This window comes from Sinohyriopsis cumingii, chromosome 17 (genome assembly GCF_028554795.1).
Source record: "Sinohyriopsis cumingii isolate HCF-2022 chromosome 17, ASM2855479v2, whole genome shotgun sequence".
Taxonomy (NCBI): domain Eukaryota; kingdom Metazoa; phylum Mollusca; class Bivalvia; order Unionida; family Unionidae; genus Sinohyriopsis; species Sinohyriopsis cumingii.
In genome coordinates, this window is record NC_142977.1 from 26,815,361 (window position 1) to 26,836,948 (window position 21,588).

The 21,588-nt window shown below is 35.2% G+C and overlaps 1 protein-coding gene across 3 annotated transcripts in view; it reads right to left on the bottom strand.

Moving 5' to 3' along the window:
- Window positions 1-8,455: 8,455 nt before the first annotated feature.
- Window positions 8,456-21,588, bottom strand: part of LOC149778294 (uncharacterized) — a 65,460-nt gene continuing 52,327 nt past the window's right edge. For all 3 annotated transcript variants that reach the window (XM_089939101.1, XM_089939100.1, XM_089939103.1), the window contains 2 exons: window positions 15,895-16,952; window positions 8,456-13,804 (listed from right to left, as the gene is read on the bottom strand). In XM_089939101.1, coding sequence (XP_089795227.1) covers window positions 13,751-13,804; window positions 15,895-16,952 — 1,112 coding nt within the window. In that variant the 3' untranslated portion in view covers window positions 8,456-13,750. The remainder of the gene's footprint in view (window positions 13,805-15,894; window positions 16,953-21,588) is intronic.

Below are 21,588 nucleotides of genomic sequence, written 5' to 3' on the forward strand. Positions count from 1 at the left end.
AAGAATCTAGGAGGACCCTGCAAACTACCGACCCATGGGAAGCTACCGGCCAGCTTTCTGACATAGCCATGTTGGCTGAGCCAAGACTCAAACTCACACTGAGGTGAGATGTCAGTGATCTGTAAAAGCAAGTGTTTTAGACCACTCAGCCACCATGGGCCCCTCATGAGGGTATTGTTTAGATAAGGAATATCATATGAATTGATGGACAAACATTTCTTATATGACTTGAACTCACGGTGTTCCAGCCACATTGGTGGTGTAACTCAAAGGGTCAATATGTCAGATTTGAAAGTGAGGCAGGTTTTTATCATTAGGGTAGAGGTCAAGCAATTCATTTGCTAGATGGTGGGAAAAGTAGTTATTCCAGCAGAACACACTTTTTGTACTAGTGTGACAGGTATAGTTCAATAGCTTTAAGAAGAGATACAAATTAAATCCCTTTTTAAAAGGACCAGGGGTCACTAAATATTTAAAACTTGTCTGTAAAGACAGATGAAGTTTCACTTCAGTGGAACAATAACCATAATAGTCATATGGCTTGATTTGACTTCCAATACATAACCAACATCTCACATAATCTTACTGTCTTTTGATCTCTTTGAGTTGAGAAACTGACTAAGCCAGATATTGTTGCAAAGTGTGAACAAGCTTAAATCCGTAATTATTTCAAGTCAGTGATGATCTTATTTAGAGGATGGTTGACGTGAGTGGGATACAGTAATCCTTAATGGAACATAAATTTTGGGGAGAACAATATACATCATTTATTATTGTATTGTATAGTGCACTTGCACATAAAACAATTTTGATAAATAATAAGAATAAAAACAATATTAATAACAATACTTGATATGTGGTATTTGTTCAAGAAACAATTTTAAAAGGTGACATATATGGAGGATTAGTTAAAAATATATACACTTCCAACCCGCTGTGGTTGCACTGCAGTTATTCTGTGGCTTTTTATCGATTACTTTCATGTTATACAAGTAACTATACTCCATTGCATTACTATACATGATTACTGTCTGGCAAAATTGGTTGCTTGAACTAAATAAACTGTACAGTGTACTTCTATACTTGCAGTTAATTTGTATTGTTTTGGGACTTTGTCATTAGTATTGTTTAATAAAATGTTAGTTGTATTGTTTAAAGAGTCTTCATTCAGCATGAAAGGGTTGAGAACAGAGGAGCTTTCAGCTAAACAAAGAGAGGACAGTGCATGCAGCCATGTTAAATCACTTGGCACATATAATAAGCTTTGTGATATACATAGATTGTACTCAGTTAACAAGCTAAAGAGGTACACTTTATTACTGAGGGTGGCATGCTTGATGAACTTATCACTAGTCTTTAAGATTTTTCATGCTTTTGTAACTAAGAGGTAGGATAATTAAAAATTAGGTAGCTCATTATTAAATATCATTACCTATGAAAAGGACACAATTTACTAAGTGATAGTAATTATAAAATGTAATTAGCTATTTTAAGACTCTTGCAGAATTTTAAGATTCATGCATGGAAAAACATTTGAACGAGATTTTAATGACAAGATTTCAAACCATGGTTTTGTTTCAACTACAGAATTAAATGCTCAAATCTTAACATGCAAACATGCAATGCACCTAACAGTGACATAGCATTGCTTACAATTTCATTTTCCTGTTCTTTGCGTTTTGCAACTTCATAATCTCAACAAAAAGATCGGATTCATCATCTGCAGCAGGCGTTTTTATCACTTTGTTAATACAATTGTTCAAAGAACAACAAAAAACAAAATCACAAAGTTATTCCATTTCTTGCACTTGTTGCAGTAACATCCTTTTGCAAGACAGCTGTCAGTTTACACATTTGTTGTCATTGAAATCCTGTTTGGGTTTGCTGTTTGGTTTCTTCCTTTTGCCAGAACTCATCCTTGGTGAAGATGTTCTCTAGTTGCATCCCTCAGTGTATTGGTGCTGCAAGAGTTACAGCCCTTTATGCTGAAATTACTGGTCAGTGCATATGGTGGCGCTCTACAGTTTTGCATTTTGCATTGGGTTAGAATTTACAAGAAAAAGAATTTCCCCAGCTTTCCTCACTGGTTATACTGAGTATTTGAAAAAGACCTTGTATATTTTAGGTATAATTCAAAGTACCTTTAATTTCATTTATTTTGGTGTATGATTGATGGGTATACTTTGGGTTATAGAGTATTCAGCTTGGCCTTACTCCAGATGTGCACCTTTCAAAATAAAGTGCTAGCTCCACTTGGTCATTTTCACTTCCTGAACTTCAGAGGTAAATTGTATAAAAAAAAAACGATAATTTTTTTTTACTTTTTATATATTTGGTAATTGATTCATTGCATTCTCATAAGCTGGTACATGTATTGTCTAGTCTGGCAAAATTCATTTTCCCTTTTTTAATAGCTGCTATGTATAGCGTACTTTAGACTAATTCAGGTTAAATTTTTAGTACAAGGGAGCAGTCATTTTAGTTACCAGTGTGCTTAGATCATGTACAGTTTCCAAAAGTACAATATCCAAAGAAATATCATCCACATTACATTAATGTAGCATAGAGGTATGCCAACATTCTCTCCATTGTGCATGTTATAAATCCAAACAACTTCACCTTACATATGTCACTCTCAAAAGTACATAATAACTGGTGAGCGCCCCCCTACACATAAGGTTCTAGGGCCATTGTTATCAGTTTGTCCTTGAACAATGCAAGTCTGGGCTATTTATCTTCCTTTATTGAGCATCTCACCTTTATTGTTACGAGTCTATGCTCTTAAAATAGGTAACAGAAAAGACCGAAAGAAAACAAGCTTTGTAAAATTTAACAAATAATTTATTTCCCATGAATACAAAGTGAAAATGAGAAAAAAGAACTTACAGTATTGTGAATTAAATTCCAAAATAATCCAAGAATTACAGTCACAAGTTCTAGTAATTTAAAGTCCTGAATAAAATTCAGTAAAAGTCAGAATAAATCCAAAATCTGAACAAAAACTGAAGGCAATGATGTGTCTGTTATAGCTCCTAGAGTGTTGATGTGCCAAGTCTTTTGTTGAATCGCAAAACTATAATTCCAGGTTTGAATACACTATAAATTTCAGTGAATGTCTCTGTCCAAGAATTTTATCAGAGCACTTTTGTATTCTCCCGAGAAAATAATCACCTGAATTCAGTAACTTGAAGAAACAACATTCATTCCAAATGGACACAACACAACTTCAAAGTGCTAGATGTTAAAGTACGAATGATAAAATCCTCTCAGTTACAATATATATAGTTCTCTACTTGACCTCAGGTCACAATTAGCATTTTCTAAAAAGACCAATTACCCAATGGAAAATAACGTTATAGAATAATCCTGATGTTTACAAAATAAAAACAATAACCTGTAAAGTTCACTTAGAAAATTCCAAAACCTTGACCCAGATATACATATTTACTCCTTCTATTAATAATAATACTGATTTTAAACCCATACAGAGAACACAAAACTCTAGCAAGTTTAAAGCTCACATTCCAGAGATCAACCAGTGATGGATCTTAGCCATTTATCTTCCCTTTAAAACGATAGGTGGCAGCATGGAACAAGTGGGCCAAGATTACTTTTGGTATACTCCCTGCTTCACAAATAAGCATTAAAAAGATTGCATGTTCATCTCGTGTTACAAAATGTCTCAATTATAAGGATCATGGACATAATTGTCAGTGAGAAAGGATTTAAAAAGACAAGGAACTAAGTTATCTGGGCCAAAGAAGCAGTTAATTAAGATAGGTAATCAAATATTTGGATAATCAACAATATTGTTGTTGCAAATGGAAAATGGCATTTTCTTATATCAGCATAAACATGAAATATGCATTTGTACACGATTAGCTGTGTAATTCTTTTCTGAAATAATTTTTAACAGATTCATATCCCTAAAATTTCAAATTCATGGACCATTGAGTGATTTGTTCTGAATAATTCTTTAGCTAGTTTTTTTTTTGGGGGGGGTAATTTAGTACAAATTCTAGACTTTCTTAGAAATGATTTTACCAGTTTCGTTTGCATATATACAAAATTCTCCATGAATATACTTTACATTAATCATATATTTGATATTATTAAGGTAATATCATATCTGCATTTTAGTCAGCTGTAGATTATTCTTCTCTCGTTGGAAGCCTATGACAGTAAGTTTTTCAAAGATGTCATCTAGGCAAAATATTTTATAAGTCATAAATGGAAAAAAAAGTTTGTTGCTGCTGCTTTCCAGAAGAAAATAGATTTCAGTATTATTATCTTTATTATGACAACTATGTTTCTTATTTAAAATTGATTTCATCTGGTATTAAGCTCATACAGAGACAGATCAACCTGTGTGTGTATCAGTATATGTCAGATTTGCTAGACGTTAAATATTCTACTTATATTTCATTCACACAACCTATACCAAAAATATTACTTGGAGGGGACACAAGGAGAGTCATTATAATAGTCTAATAATGCTGTATTTTTTCTTAGTGTAAGTTCAGTTTTGCAGTGACAATTTAGAGATCTAGAGCATTATATTGGATTTTGTCACAATAGAACAAATGAAGTAATTTTTTAAAAGGGAATTATATCTGATTACCACACACACATGCACAGATCATGTATATATTAATCATTTATTTATATAAAGCCTGACTTTGTTCATAGAGGTAATTATAAATTTACCAAAGGTATCTACCTCTGTGACCATATATATCACATTTTTTAACAAAATAAATGCATTTATTTTATTCTTAAGGTTTAAATATTAAACTGTTTTCACAGTTGTTTTGCATATATTTAATTATCTTATAATAAGGGAATAAAAAGACATTAAGTTATTCATTTTGTAATTTCTTATCAACTTTCTTCCATGTAATAAATGGTAAATTGCAGCCTGCCATTTGCAACCTTTGTTTGAGATTTTTATTCAGCCACACTAATCAACGAATAAAAAAAATAAGTTAATAGCATAAAGATTTGATACATAATATGACTGACCAACAATACATTGATCTGGTTAACGATAAATTCCAAGGACAACCAGATATCTGGACCGGGTTTTATGTGGTTCCACCTGTTGGAAAGATAACTGGCTATGATCCCTCATTAGCTGTGTCTGGGATTTTGGCCTCTTTGGTATTTCTTTTTCTTCAATAGATGAGCCCAGGTTGACTGAAGTGGTATGTCCTTAGGCAAGTCACTTTATGTAAATTACCTTGGCACTGTATCTAAACAAAAGTCCCCTAAATGGACTGACACTCTACTGTCTGAAAGAAAATTCATTAATTTAAGATAGACTACTTTTTAACTGCAGAGTGCTAAAACCATCTCTGATTTTCTTCAGTGGTAAAATTTTCAAATCAGCCACTGTGGCAGCCATAATAGATTCATGATGGGTTCCATTTTCATTTAGAACAAACAAGATGCCATTAGAAGAGTTTTGGTGAAAACCCCATGTTGATTTTACCATCCATTCAGGAGAATGTCTGTCACAAGAATTTCAATATGTTCACTGTGGCAGCTCTATTTGAAGTCTGATCAGCATCATTTTCATTGAGGACACACTTTATATCCTAAAATAGTCTCTTGGTGAAAACCTTATGTTAATATGGATGTCAGATAAGTACCATTTTCGTTTAGTGTGAACTAGACATCATACGAAGTCTTGGTGGAAACCCGATGTTGACGTATTTCTATCTATTAAGAGCAGTGATAATATTTTGTAGATGGCCACTGTGACAGCTGTATTGCATATTGGATCAGCACAGTTTGTTTTTAAAGACCAGACTGACACAATAAAAAGTTCCCCAGTGTAAACCCCATGTTGATATAAATTCTGTTCAGGAGGAATAGCAAAAAGATTTTCAAGATGGCTGCTTTGGAAGCCATATTGTCTGTCAGATAGGGACCATTTTTTGTTCAGGACCAAGTTGTTCAGTGAAGACTATGCATATGTGACCATCCATTATGGTGGAATAGCGGTAGCAACATTTTCAAGTGGATGACAGACTGGCACCATTTTCATTTAGAACCAAGTTGACATAAGAAGTCTTTAAGAGGAAAACCCATATTTACATGACCATCCATTAGGAGGAGTAGTGATAAAAAGTTTTTCAAGATGGCTACTGTGGTGCCCATATTGGATGTCCAAGTTGACCATTTTAACTAGATATCTAAGATGTTTTCTAATATGTCAAGATGAATTTCCATTCAGGAGAACAACGTTTTCAAAAAGGCTGCCTTTGCAGCCATATTGAACATCAGATCAGCACCATAGACATTTTAAGAATTTTTCCAGTGGAACTCCAATGTTTATATGACCATCCATTCAGGAGGAGCAATAACAATATTTTTTAGATGGCCACTGAAGTGGTCATATTGGATGTTCAGACAGCATCATTTTTATTTAGGAACAGCTAAATATAAGAAGTCTTCTGGTGATAAGCCCATGTCAATATGACTTACTGTTCAGGAGGAATAGACATAATAAGATTTTCAAGACGGCTGCCATTGTAGCCATGTTGGATATCAGATCAACACCATTTTCAGTTGGGACCAACTAAATGTCACAAGAGGCCTTTTAGTGAAAACCCCATGTTGACACAGCAATCCATTCATGAGAAGCTAGTAACAACAAGAGGTTTTTAAGAAAAAACCCATGTTGATATGGCCATCCAATCATGAGAAGCTAGGAACAAGAGGCCTTTTAGTGAAAACCCCATGTTGATATGGCCATCCATTCATGAGAAGCTAGTAACAACAAGAGGCCTTTTAGTGAAAACCCCATGTTGATATGGACATCCATTCAAGAGAAGCTAATAACAACAAGAGGCCTTTTAGTGACAACCCCATGTTGATATGGCCATCCATTCATGAGAAGCTAGTAACAACAAGAGTTTCAAGATGGTTGCTGAGGAACACGGATGCCTGAGCAACACCATGTTAATTTAGGACTAACTAGATCTTGTGTTGAATGGGTATGTAAAGCGTAATGGCAAATCATCTGAAAAAAAGTATGTGCTAACATGGACAGATGCTGGAAGATGGATGTCTGATTAGAAACAACATACCATTCTAATAGCCCATCTCACCAATGCCTTATAAAATTAAGAGCATAATTGTGTTGATGTGCCATAAACCAAAACAAAAACAAACCCTTGACCAAGTCCAAATAAATTCATCTCTTAAGTGGGCTGTGCAAGAGTGGTTGCTGTGTAGATGATATATTCTGTACTTTTTGGCCTTGAGAAATATCATCAAATTTGATTCTCTCTGGTGTAATTTTATTGTATTGCTGTTTATTTTGCCTAAGTTGAGAATACTAAGTGAAGTACAATTCATTATTATAGTTTGAGAAATTTCATGCTGAAATGTACATTTTACAGGCACCAAAAAAAGCCAAAATAAGATTTGTGACAAATATACCCGTCACAAGGTATGTTGTTTACTTGTTTGGAGTCAACAAACTACATCCATTCTCAGCCTATATATAGACAGCTCCGGTTGCCTAAGTGGTTAGAGCATCTTCCTCAGATGTGAGGTTAACGGGTTCAAGCCCTGGCCTAGTCATACCAAAGACTAATAAAAAGGGTACTAGCTGTACAACACACACTTCACCGATCCAGTCTAACTGGCCATAAAGTTGACTCCACTTGCAATGAGCCTGGTAATGGCCTAAACCAAAGGAATGTATTCATTATATACATATTCTTTTACATTTCTGAAGCATTCTTGTATATATTTAGATATTAGAGTTCAGAAAAGATTTGTGTCTACACTTATATTTTTCTCATCTAAGAATTTTCGCAGTTATTTAATATTCATGTGACATCTGTAAAGCCCACTTCACTTGACATCTTATTTGTGGTAAAGACTGGTCGTCTACCCAGTTCCTTTTCATCAATATAATGAATCTGAGAAACATATTTGAAACTGATGAAACAAGTGTTTTCTAGGAACAGTGTCATGTACAGTTGCTGCAAATAAAGAACACTAAGAAATAAAAGTACAATATGTATGTCCTTTCTTATATTCAAACACTCTGCAGGAGTCTTTTCTTGAATTTTCTCAAAAATAATGTTTCAGGATACTGGTAATATTGTTTTTTAATTTAAAAAGCACAGTAATACATAATTCAGTGAAAAAATTTTAATTATTTAAAAACCATAATAATTTGATCTTGGTAGGTAACTTCAAGAAATCTCTGATGGAAGAATAGAATAGGTATGACCATATCATTACCAAAATGTACACACTGTATTACTGTGGAAATACTTGCAATGATTGATAACTGTTACTTATAGACTAAAATTCTTTAAATTTAAGAACAGTGTTGCAGTAGTTATAGGAGGCACATGAGGACTCATTGTATACATGTTAAAAGCAGCCTTGTTTACTTCATTTAAAGGGATAGAAAAATGACAACAAAATGTTTTTGTTTTTTTTATAGTTTAATGTATCATTTAGTTTTTGTTCATTTTACTATTGTCCTGTGTTGACAGTTTGAATCATGATACACCATCGCTGTAGTAAATATTGCAATTCATTGATAATACAGAATAAAAATTTCTAACTCCTCAAATGCACAATATATTTTAGCCCTCCAATGCACAATATATTGTAACCCTTTTAATAAGTACAAAACATGTGCTATAAGCTTACAGTGCAACATTCTGATTTAAGCTGCATGGTATACAATCTTATTTCTATCAAAATAGCATTTGTGTATAAAAAAAAACAACTGCACTGAATTTAGCCCCAAACCCTCCCCATCTATCATGGTGAGCTCATCATCTCATATTCTTGAACAGCAATCAATAGGATGGAAAATAAGATGGAAAACTCTAAATATTGAACCTAAACACTGACCTTGAAGATAGCAACCCCAACGATGTGATGATGTACACATTTCATCCCTTGATCTCGAAAACCAAAATATTGAACTTTGACCCTGACCCCTACTGTGGTATGTAACACCTTCTAGTCATGATGAACACAAATAAATAAGTTTTATTCCTTAATCTGAAAAACTTTAAAGTTATTGAGTGTAAATTAAAGTGTAACAGATATACGTTGAGACTGAAACATGGATACATGTCCACTACTTTTCAAAAATAGCAGATAGACAAGAATTAGGAACTCCACTGACACAATACATATGAAAAGACAACATGATCATGTAAGGCCACAAACAAATAAATACACGTGATCCATCAGTGCTCAAAAAATAAAAAGAATTTCAGACACAGGCCCAGGTCAAGTAACCTTTTAAAAAATCACAAACCCTGACTCAAATTCTACTAGTCTTACCTCAAATTCATTTACCAGAAAGGGTCTTATTCTTTTTAACTGTTACTTTAACACCACACAAAAATTGCAGTACTTTAGATATGAAACAAAACAAACAAAATCCATATCAAACTGATTCATTTGTTTATTATTCATGTCTCAAAATATTGCAATATAACAATGTTTTCTCCAGGTCCTGATGTCAGTGATTGTCCAACTGATCCAGTGCTCAAAGAATTTCTAAGACCCAGGGCAAGTCTCTTTCAAATAAATGTGCTTGCCCCAACTTAAAATCCATAAAAGTTATCTTATTCACCATTATTTTAATATACCAACTCCATCCAGAAGAATTTTGTATGTCTGGTTCCTTATACAGGTCATTTTACTTACATTGCACATAACTGAATCTTAAAATGTCACTTGTTGAATTGGACAAGTTGGTTGTCCTTCCTCAGCCACCACTCATAAATATGACCAAATGTGGAATTTTCAAGCCCGGAAGGAAACCTTGGGGTTAACATTGATAGGACAATCACCACAGCAAGGATTATTAGCATGTGTCATCTGAAAATTGACCATCATCATGTTCAGAGGCCCATTACCAGAATTTGCAAGCCTGGACTTGCACTGTTGTTTGTAAACATTTAATCCATTACGAGAATCTTCAAGACTGGCCTTGCACTGTTGTTTGTAAGCAATTTAGCCCATTACCAGAATCTTTGTCTGCCCTTGCACTGTTGTTTGTAAGTAATTCATGTAAGTAATTCATGTGAAGACAGAACAGCAAGGTACAACAGTTACAAATGACATACAACTACATTCACTTATAAGTCCGGTACAGCTGCAGTCCAGATTTGTCAAATCAAGGTCCTTGCTGTATGTTCTACTGATTAGTCCTAACAAATTGTACAGACCCAGGTCTATCTCTATTAGGTGACAGCAGAGCTGAGTCTGTGTAGTTTGCAGATGGATCCTACTTATAAGCGAGTAAAATATGATAGCTCGGCCATGGAACCATGGCCTTGTCAACCTGGTAAATTGATATAAACACAGCTTTGTAAATTGGTATGCATACTGTTTGCATCCTTAGTAAATTGGTATGCATCCTGTTTGCATGATTGGAAAATTGGTATGCATCCTGTTTGCATGATTAGTAAATTGGTAGTCATACTGTTTGCATCCTTAATAAATTGGTATGCATCCTGTTTGCATGATTAGTAAATTGGTATTCATACTGTTTGCATCCTTAATAAATTGGTACGCATTCTGTTTGCATGATTGGAAAATTGGTATGCATCCTGTTTGCATGATTATTAAATTGATATGCATCCTGTTTGCATGATTATTAAATTGGTATGCATACTGTTTGCATCCTCAGTAAATTGGTATGCATACTGTTTGCATGATTGGAAAATTGGTATGCATCCTGTTTGCATGATTATTAAATTGATATGCATCCTGTATGCATGATTATTAAATTGGTATGCATACTGTTTGCATCCTCAGTAAATTGGTATGCATACTGTTTGCATGATTGAAAAATTGATATGCATCCTGTTTGCATGATTAGTAAATTGGTATGCATACTGTTTGCATGATTGGTAAATTGGTATGGATACTGCTGGGTAAATTGGTATGCATACTGTTTAGTAAATTGGTATGCATACTGACTGCATACTTAGAATTAATACAAATACACACATCTGAAGCAGATCTAACACATACAATGTTTCTTAAAATACTTCTAGCAAAAGGTCAACACAACAGCATCCTATCGATGAATTACAAATTAAAGTACCCTAAGCTAGTTCAAAATAATATAAAAAGTCTGAAATCTAGCCCAACTGTATTGACTTGCCATCATAAATCCCCTTGCTTTTTACTACACATTCTAAGATTCACACTCTACACCCCACCCCCTAAATTATATGGCCATTCATTCCCACCCCTGAATGGGGACCCAGGGGCCATAATGCAGATTACATCATATACAAGATTTGTTTCCTTGTTATGAGTCTGCATATATAGTTTGGTCAGACAATATTTGAAATTCATTGATTGCAATTTCTGTATAATGACCTTTGACCTAATCCCTGGGGAGCCAGTGAGTCATGGATGACGTTCCCTCTTGCAGAATTCAGGAACATGGGCAACGTAGCAACAGTTTAGTGAAACCCACCCAGCAATTTAAAGGGAAATGGAGTAACCGAGATTTGTGAAATCCAGTTAAAGGGAAAATGTAGTAACAAATTTGTGAAATCCAACCCAGCAGTTAAAAGGGAAATGTAGTGACAAATCTGTGAAATCCTACCCAGCAGTTAAAAGGGAAAATAGTTACAAAAAGTTTGAAATTTAATCTCGCTATCTATCGGGGCCCCAGTCAAATTTGAGAAAAAGTATGCATACTGTTTGCATGTTTCAAATGGGCAAAAGGTATGCATACTGTTTGCATGTTTCAGATGGACAAAAGGTATGCATACTGTTTGCATGTTTCAAATGGACAAAAGGTATGCATACTGTTTTGCATGTTTCAAATAGACAAAAGGTATGCATACTGTTTGTATGTTTCAAATGGACAAAAGGTATGCATACTGGTTGCATCTTTCAAATGGACAAAATGTGTGCAAACTGTTTGCATATTTTAAATGGAGAAAAGGTGTGCTAACTGTTTGCATGTTTCAAATGGACTAAAATATATCACAGGAAAAGCTGATGATCCAATAATTATTTACCTTATATTCCCTTATTAACACCCCCACTCTAAATAATGTCCCCTCTCCTTTTTTAAGAACAGAAAATTTAAAACTTACAAAGAATTGTCACCATTCTGTAATACATAACAGAAATTAAGTAATCTACAATGACACTTTTACCATAATCCAATTTTCTTTTGACTTTTATAATATGGCTTCAGTGGCCTAGTGGATTGAGCATCTGCCTTAGATGCGGGTTCGAACCTCGGCCAAGTCATGCCAAAGACTTATAAAAATGTTACTAACAGCTGCCTCACTAGGTGCTCAGAATTAAAAGGTTAGTGTTAGGACTGGTCAGCCTGGTGACAGGATAATGTATCTCGGTGGGTCATCATGCTACATGTCTGTTGCATAATGCCCCAGTGCTGGACATCACTATAACTGCCACACTACAGACATCATAGAGATACGGTGATTTTTTTTTCAAGCCACGTTAAAAATCCAAATCACACACAACACACACACACACACACTTTACACATTTACATAGCACAACTGCAGTATGACTTTTTGCTTATGTTAACATTATGACTTTTAGTTTAAAAGATGCAGAGTAAGACTTGTGCTTTTCAATACCCATCTGTTTCAGATCCATGATTACAACACTAGTTACAATGTATATATTAATAAATAAATTCCTAAAGTCACAAGCACACATGTAGTGTGAAACATGATGCAACAGCTTGGTAGCAAGCTCAAAGACTTGCCATTTCTACTTCAACCAGCTGGTGCGTGGGAAAATGACTGCCAATATCTACAATAAGTAGCAGATAGACCCCCAGATGTGCATGTGGTGATTATAACAGCACGATGCCATATATGGGAGGCAAATTCAAATACTTACCAGTCCTACTTCAACCACCTGCTAAGGGTGAAAATGTGTTGATCAAGTGATCATTTTTTAACTGTGCTGATATTTACAATGACTGAATTCAGTAGCAGAAAGACCACAAGATGTACATGTGGTCATCATAAGAGTACCAAATAGCAACTTTAGCTTTTATTATTGTGCTCTGATAAATATCCCCAATTTGGAAAATGAAATGCCTCTGGGTGCATTAATTAGGGAATATGCAGTATTTATCATATTGACTAGGTTATTAGCAAGTATTTCTAATGACAAATCAACACACTAGGTTCCTATAGTTAATGGATGCAGATGGAGAATATCAATATCCTCAACAATGTTTGTGAGATAATAAAAGCAAATGTATTAAGACCAGGATAAAGTTTAGTGCATTTATTTGGCTAAAGCCTACTCTTTGCTATATTATCAAGTAATGTGAACATTAAACACCACCTCAAGCATTTGAATACATGCATGTATATGGCAAACAGCAAAATTTCAGCCAGAATGGAAGCACCAACAATATTTTTTTAGCAAACATGATCAGCTTAGAAATCTACAAAAGCAACAATTTGCAAAATAAACATTAGACTTTCCATAGACAATTAGCTCTGATACCACCCATGAGACAAAATATCATTGATGGAGTGACATCTGAGACTCCATCTAGAAAGTTACTTCAGGAATGACATTTATCTTGACACAACTGAAATAACATTAATGCTGACACCTGGAAGACCAATCTCCAGATTTTCTGTAACAGCATAAAAAGGAAACATCAAATGTGCTTGAATAGTTTGCTTTCTCTCTCGGCTGATTTAAGCACAGGAAAAGTTCATTAAAAGTCTTCATTTCCCCAATCCAGGTCATCTCCCCAGCCATCACCAGTATCCTGTACAAAAATAAGACAAAACTTAATATTTTCCAATAATGAAAGTGACAAAGTACATATTTATTAAAAGCTATTACAAAGACATATAATATTCATTAGAAGTCCTACATTTTATACGAGATTACAAGTCCTAAATTTGATGCAAGGTGACAACTTCTATAATAATAATAAATAATAATAATAATAATAATGACCTTATTTAAAGAGGGTAACACAATTAGCTAAAAACTAATCTACCTTGAGGCCCTCATACAAAGGAATTTATTTATTTAAGCTGCATCTCTGAAGCCACTGGATATATTGGGTTTGGAAGAAGGAAATAGAGTGGGCATTTCTAATCTCAGCTGGAATACTATTCCAGAGCAGAGTTCCAGAGTATTGGAAACTTTTTTTAAATAACTCCTTATTTGGTTTGGGAATTTTATACTGTTTGGTAGACATGGATCGCAGGTGGGGAGTATTACCAGGTAGCCTATACTGGAATAGTGATTGTAAATATTCAGGTGCACTATTCTGAGATATCCTGTACATTAATTTGGCTTTTCTCAAACAGATTCGGTCTTTTGTATCATAATGGTAAATTTGATGTTCGATTACAAGTCCTTTTGACATGAGATTAAAGTCCTAAATTTTATGTAAGATTTCAAGTCCTAAATTTGATACCTGTTGCAGTCATCAAAGCAGCAAATACAAGAGCTGTTGGCCAAGTAATCTGGAATTTAGCAGGGAAGGTTTCTGAAATAATTTTGATATAATGTTCTTGATTAGCTTTTGAGAAGTCACTTATGCTTTTATTTTTATTTTAAAACAAAAGTGGCACATTTATATAGTGGATAGAAATCATTTGCATAAACTGAAACACCTTTCATTTCTGTTCATTGGTTTATGAAAATAATTTTTTTTACTGGTTCTCCTTTGTTCTGTAACAGCAGTTATATCTGATGGCAAATGAGAAATACCACTCCGGTGGCCTAGTGGTTAGAGTGTCCGCCTCGAATGTGGGAGATTGTGGGTTTGATCCCTGGACAAGTCATACCAAAGACTTACAAAAATGATACTAACAGCGGCCTCACTTGGCACACAGCATTAAGAGTTAGTGTTAGGACTGGTCGGCCTGGTGTCAGGATAATGTGACTGGGTGAGACATCATGCTACATGTCTGCGGCATGATGCCCCAATGCTAGACATCACTATAAACTGTCACAACGTAGACAGCGATACGACTGAATTTTTTAAAAAAGTATGTTAAAAATCCAAATTGCACACACGCCAATGAGAATATTTCGGGGAAAAAATAATGAGAATATTTTGAGAAAAAGAATTTAAAGGCAAATTGCAAGGACGTCAGATGGAAGATTTTGCTTAGCAGTTTTTGATAAGTTCTAGTTTAAAGGTTTTTCTATTTATAGTAACAGTAGCCATGTTTGATGGTGGATCATCACAAGTTAAATACAACTGAAATGCCTTTCGGCTGTGATGCTCTCTGCCATATTGGTCCAACTACTGTTTATAAGTTTGAAAACTGCTGATGTGGATAGAAGACATGTGAGACAATACAAAATGGATGGGCAATACATGACTGACACAGGGCCATACAATACACTTTCTTTATTTTATATCTTGTGGCCCACAAAATGATCGGCATCACAAGGTGTCATGAGAGATAACAAAGGTGGTGCAGCCCTTGGGCCATCGAAAATCCCCTCATGCGGTCCTCAGAATAGTTTGAGTTTGAGACCCCTGCTCTACATCCTTCATTGCCCCTGATAGCATTTGTTTCCATTAGTATGTCATCAATTTTACTGCTGCAAATTTTGACATTACACAAAATCTGAAATCTGCAGACATGTTAAAATACTATTGTGTATACCCAATTAAGAGTAGGCTACAACTGCAAACAGTCACAGACCCTGATCTAACGTTGCATATTGTGCTGGCAGACCAAGGCCAAACTTGTTTGTTCTACTTATTATTCCTAACAAAGTGCATGGACATAGATCTGCAAGATCAGTATGTGACAGCAGATCTGCACTGATGCAGTCTGCAATTGGACTCAACTAATAAGCGATTAAATATGGTATATTCCTTACCTCTGCAACTACCTGTGACACATTCAAAGGCAGAGCTAAGGTCTTTGAAGATTTGTCCTCATTTTTTACTTCACTGGAAGATTGCACATTTTGGCTGCTTACTGATGGTTTTGGTTTCAATGGGTTTATATCTGGAACCATATCAGCAAAGAAGTCAAATTCTGTAGTTTTTTTCTTCGGTATTTCAATAGATTTAATTTCCCATTCTGTAAATGAATCACTGACAGGCTTTCGCTGATACTGGTTTATGAAATCTGCTGTTGTCCTAGATGTGGTGCCACTTGGTTGACTGGCTGATTTGACTTTAACAGCACTACCTTTTAGATTCAAGGATTTATCTTGGACTGTCTCACTTTGCACACTTGATGAATTTCCTTTAAAACCATGCATTACACCCTCATTTTTTTCTAATGCTTTTAATGGGCTACTTTCAATATCATCTGTTGTTTTCGTAAGAGGTGTGGATTGCTTAAGTTTCAGGGCACCTTGCTTAGAGGGACTTTTGGATTTCACATCTTGCTGACTATTTTTCTGCCATGTTTTTGTTTCCTCCGATGCTGCATCTAATGTGCCTCTAGAGATACCCATAAATGTTGATGGCATCGATTCCAGTTCCTTTTCTATCTCATCACTTATATCACTGTCTAACTGAGAATCTTTTTCCAATGAACCTTCCCAGTCAGACCAATCATCCCCTTCCCGTTCATTCGGTGGTTTATCACTTACTTTTGTCCTATGATCATCATGTTTCACATCTGATGTGGAGTTAACAGCCTCCTCATCTGACCAACCATTTAACTGATTACTTTTGTCAGGGTAATGAGTACCCAAACTATCTACTCCTTGTAAACTGTCCACAGATTCATGCTGAGCACTTTCTGTGTCGGATGTGGAATGTCGTATCATCCCAGTATCATCAAGGTGCACAGATTTGTTATCCGCATTAAATTTGGCAGTTTGTAATTCTTGATTGTTGACTGTCTGAATTGATTCCACATTTGGGTCAACACTTTCAGTCTCCTTCCAAACTCCTTTTTCTGAAATATGAAGTCCTTTTTCTGAAATATGAAATATCTTCAGATTAAATTCAAAGCAATTTAATATCTAAATCATCATCTTTCATTTTATCCTGTAACTGTTTCTCAATGCAATTACAAAACTGTTAAAATGAAGATGATCTCAGTCAAGGAAAAGTAAATTTACCAAAAGGCTACTCTACAATCTTTGGGGTCAAGCAAGTAATTAAAACAGCTTTTTGAAGTATATTATTGAGGGTCTGCAAATTGCACAAAGATTTCCTTCAGTGCTATTCCATTTAAACATACTTGGTATCCAGGGAAGGCAGTTTTTATATATAAATATATGCTGGCATACTTTACACATAGTTCGTATTAAGATGATAAGAAAATTCTAAATTGTATCTATGGGTGCATACCCAACATTAAAATTGCCTTTCCTGTGTCCTTTGTATTTCTTACTAGAACTGTCCTCATTCAGCATGTACAGTATGAAGGAACACTTTTCTCTACAAGAATCTTCTATATCTGTTTGAAAAAAGCTGATCTTATAGAAAATCTATGTTTCTCCACAAATACTTACTTGATCACATTAACATTAGAAAAGACGCTCCACTACCTCTCGAAAACAGAAATCGTGGAAAGTCCTGTCTCTATACCATATAGCCAAAGGGAAGAAACTCTTCCCATCCCTTCCCCTAACATCACCACTAGAGGACTACATTGATTCACTCAGTTTCTGCTTGAGCAAAACCTCAACTGGGCTGCTCACATTTATGGTGTGGTACAGCAGAGTTTATTAGCAACGTGATTCCATAAGTCTTTTCAGAGAAATGCAGCTTTCGGTGGAGCAAAACTAATTGTAATTGTGTAATACTCACCTGTTACAATAACAGTGATGTCCTTTTCTGGGACTCCAAGTCCACAGTCCATACTAATTATTCCTCTCTCCAATTCTTACTGGAATGCCAGAAACTAAAAGAATTTGATCCCAGTCTGACTCATTAGTCGGTGCCAACATACAGAATATCATCCTCTTTTGACTTGAACATAGAGTACAGGACATCAGAGTGGAATAGGAGGGGGAATTCTTTGCAATAGTAGCAGGTTAAGTGTTATATACATGGTTCAAACCACAAGTTCTGAAAAATAAATTTCCAGGTCTCTTCCACTTGCTTTCCAGGTATTTTCCTGGATGAACTTTTTGAAGGCTCACTTACGACCATTACTGAAGGGAATGAAGAAACATTTTGGCTTAGACAATGTGCATTTTTTAAATCGAAAGCTGTTTATATTTTGAGACAGTCCCATAAGATATGAATTAGAAAATAAGACCATGTAATAAACCACAGGATGCATCACTAAAAACAAGTGTAACTACTGAAACTCATACAAATTTATATGTAACCCATTTAAATTTATACAATCAAAATGCTAACTTTACTCTGATTAACAACATACACCACTTCCATGAGAACTCACGTCCTGTAACTCGCGAACCTGCTTATAACAAGGGTCAGGCGTGGATCCCATTATTTTAAAACCAGAAAATATCCCCCCAAAATATGATCCCTATTTCTTGAGTTTGAAAAAAATAAATCTCTCAGAGAAAAACGTGCTAGCTTCCTAGTAAAATCTGCGATGAAAGGTAAACTAGTATTAGGGGCCCGTAACTCATCAACAGATTATTATTATTATTATTATAATGGAATCGATTTATTATTGTCCTAGAGGATACTGAAGGGGTAGAGCAGCGATTAGTAAACTTGCTGATGCAGCAAATGTCACACGTTCTGTTGCAGTAAATTGGTTAGCACGACTAGGCAATATGATAAATTCAACTACCACCACCTAAACAAATTCAGTATGCACATTTTACTGTTGGTGCAACCAATGAAGTTCATCAAGCAGATGTTTTTTTTTTACCACACGATACTATTAAAATTGGTAGATGTAACAACTATGTCAGGCACAGCAGAAGACAACAAGGGTTTATTTTTTTTTAAAGTAGTTCTGAGCGCGTGGACACCTTGACTGAGACGACTGGACTGAGATAAGAAAAGTAAGGCTAGCAAAACAGCTATATTTCTTTGTCGCATGGGTGAGAAAAGTATATCAAGTCCACAAAAAAATTTGATCACAGGTGTTGTTTTACCAGAACCTCCCAGTCCATTAAGATAAACAGTCTTATGTCTGGTCACAGGATCATATACCGATGGTGCTAATGACAATTATGATATTTGATTATTTTTTTAATAAATGTCTTTGATTTCAATGTCGGCAGATTCAGAATAACTAAGTATCTTTTCTTGTTTTATTCTCCATTTGCCCCCATGATGTATCAGCGACAATACGTAGTTGTTCTAGCAATCCTGCATTTTTTTATTACTGATATAAACTGAATCTGTGGCAACTCTAACAGCGGCATCAGGAAATATATTTATCATCGATAATAAATTTACTGAAATGTACGCATGCATTGAAGATCTTAAATGAGTAAACTGAGGTGACTCATTATCAGTGTAACTCACAATTGTACCTAATTTACTTCCGTCCGATAAGTTAACATTAATTCAACTTATAAAAGTGTTTCTCTTCGTTGTATCAGCAATTATAAAATCTAACTCAGCATCGTCTATAATTAATTCTGTACAATGTCGTTTATGATCATATGATTCTCATTTCATAAATTTACCAATTATTTTCTGACAAGATCTTTTGCGATTTTGTCCTCAAAATCAGTTATGTCATTATTTTCATCAAGGGAATATTTATTTTGTTGTGGTAACCAAACCTGTTTCTGCGGAAGACATGATATAATTGCTTCACTGACAACCAAATGATATTAATAATTTTACATGAAGCATATATCATAATAAAACTAATTGGAGCCCAGCCGCGTTCGCTAAAATGTTTTCCAAACCAAACATCGACAATCGGATGAAGGTTTTTCAGTGCAAATTCGAATTACTTGATGCATGCATATCCAGTCAGGTCAAAATCTGGTAAAGGTCCGTTTATCGCAACTCTGGTCAACTTGTGTGTCGGATGTCCAAATCTCTTAAAAGTATTTAGAACACTCTCCCATGCCAAGAAAACTTCTGGGATAACATGCAACCATACCAACCAAGATAATATCCTTATAAGCGTATATGGTATTCCACAATCCACCATGTCCATATTCCACACAACTGCATTATATTTCTTCAAGAAATTCCAAACGTGTTGGTTTCCATGAATTTTCCTTCTGAGCAAAATGAGTAGCAACTGACGGAATGGTAAAACAGTTACTCTGTAATTGTTCAGTATCCCCATGGGTATATTTCAACGAAAGACTTTTCATTTATTTGTGGAGAGATTCTGTACGATAAATATCTTCATTAGGCCCTACAAACTGATCATAGTTTCCATCATCGTAACTTTGAAACAGCCACATGGATACAGGAATGCTTTTACTGATATTTCTGATAAAATCAAACATATCACCGTTATATAACTTAACAGTTCGATTTCATGGAAATATTTGTATAGCCGAAGTCCATGCATGCGCATTATGATCAATAATATTTATCGGAGCTCTTTTGATTCATACAAGAGCTCTCTGGATATCGTTTTTAATATTACTGGAAATTTTAGTTTCTTTCCAGTTCAGCAACATCCTTGATAAACGCTCTGGTATCTTTAACTGTTTCTGCCCACTAATTTTTTTTATGTCTTAGTTCCATTAAACCGTTTTTCCACATCACATTTGTGAAATGTTCTGTAATTCACTCGGCCACACAATTTTCAAAAAATTTCATTGGTTTGAAATCATTAACGCTAGGTTTATTATTCAGCGCATATATGTGTGTGTGTGTGTGTGATTTGGATTTTTAACGTAGGTTTAACAATTTTTCAGTCATATCGCTACGATGGCTGCAGTGTGTCAGTTTATAGTGACGTCTAGCACTGGGGCATCATGCCACAGACATGTAGCGTGATGTCCCACCCAGTCACATTATCCTGACACCAGGCCGACCAGTCCTAACACTAACCTCTTAATGCTAAGCGCCAAGCAAGGCAGCTGTTAGTACCATTTTTATAAGTCTTTGCTATGACTCGGCCGGTGATCAAATCCACGACCTCCTGCATCCGAGGCGGACTCTCAAACCACTAGGCCACCAGAACGGTTGGGAGTCCTAGACCGTTTCCTTACCATGAATGGGAAGTTCCTGGTAGTCTTAGACCCTTTCCCTTTTCTTGGAAGTTTTTATTCCGTGTCATGTTGCTTTCTTTAGTGCCACCCCAGCAGCACTTCCAACAGCACCAATTGCAGTTGCTGTTGGGGCTGCAGCAGCTATTAACGCTGGTATAGCTGCAAGAAGTGGAAATATACCACCCATCTTGACTGCTTCTTTAATGGCACCCGCAGAAACATTAAGTTGTACATAGGTTCTTGATTGTTTGGCTTCATTGAAGTGCCTGAGTTGACGTCCTGACAATGATAGTTTATTCTGGCCACCTTCGATTTGTTCTTTTTTAGTGCTATTTTTATTCCACAGTTCTTTGCTGATTTCGACTGAAGTTTTTTAATCTGACCAGGGGTCAGAGTAACACTAACATGATGATATGACATTAAAATATCATGAGCGATTTAATTACACGTTTGGAAAACATTACATGTTTTCTACTGGGGCAT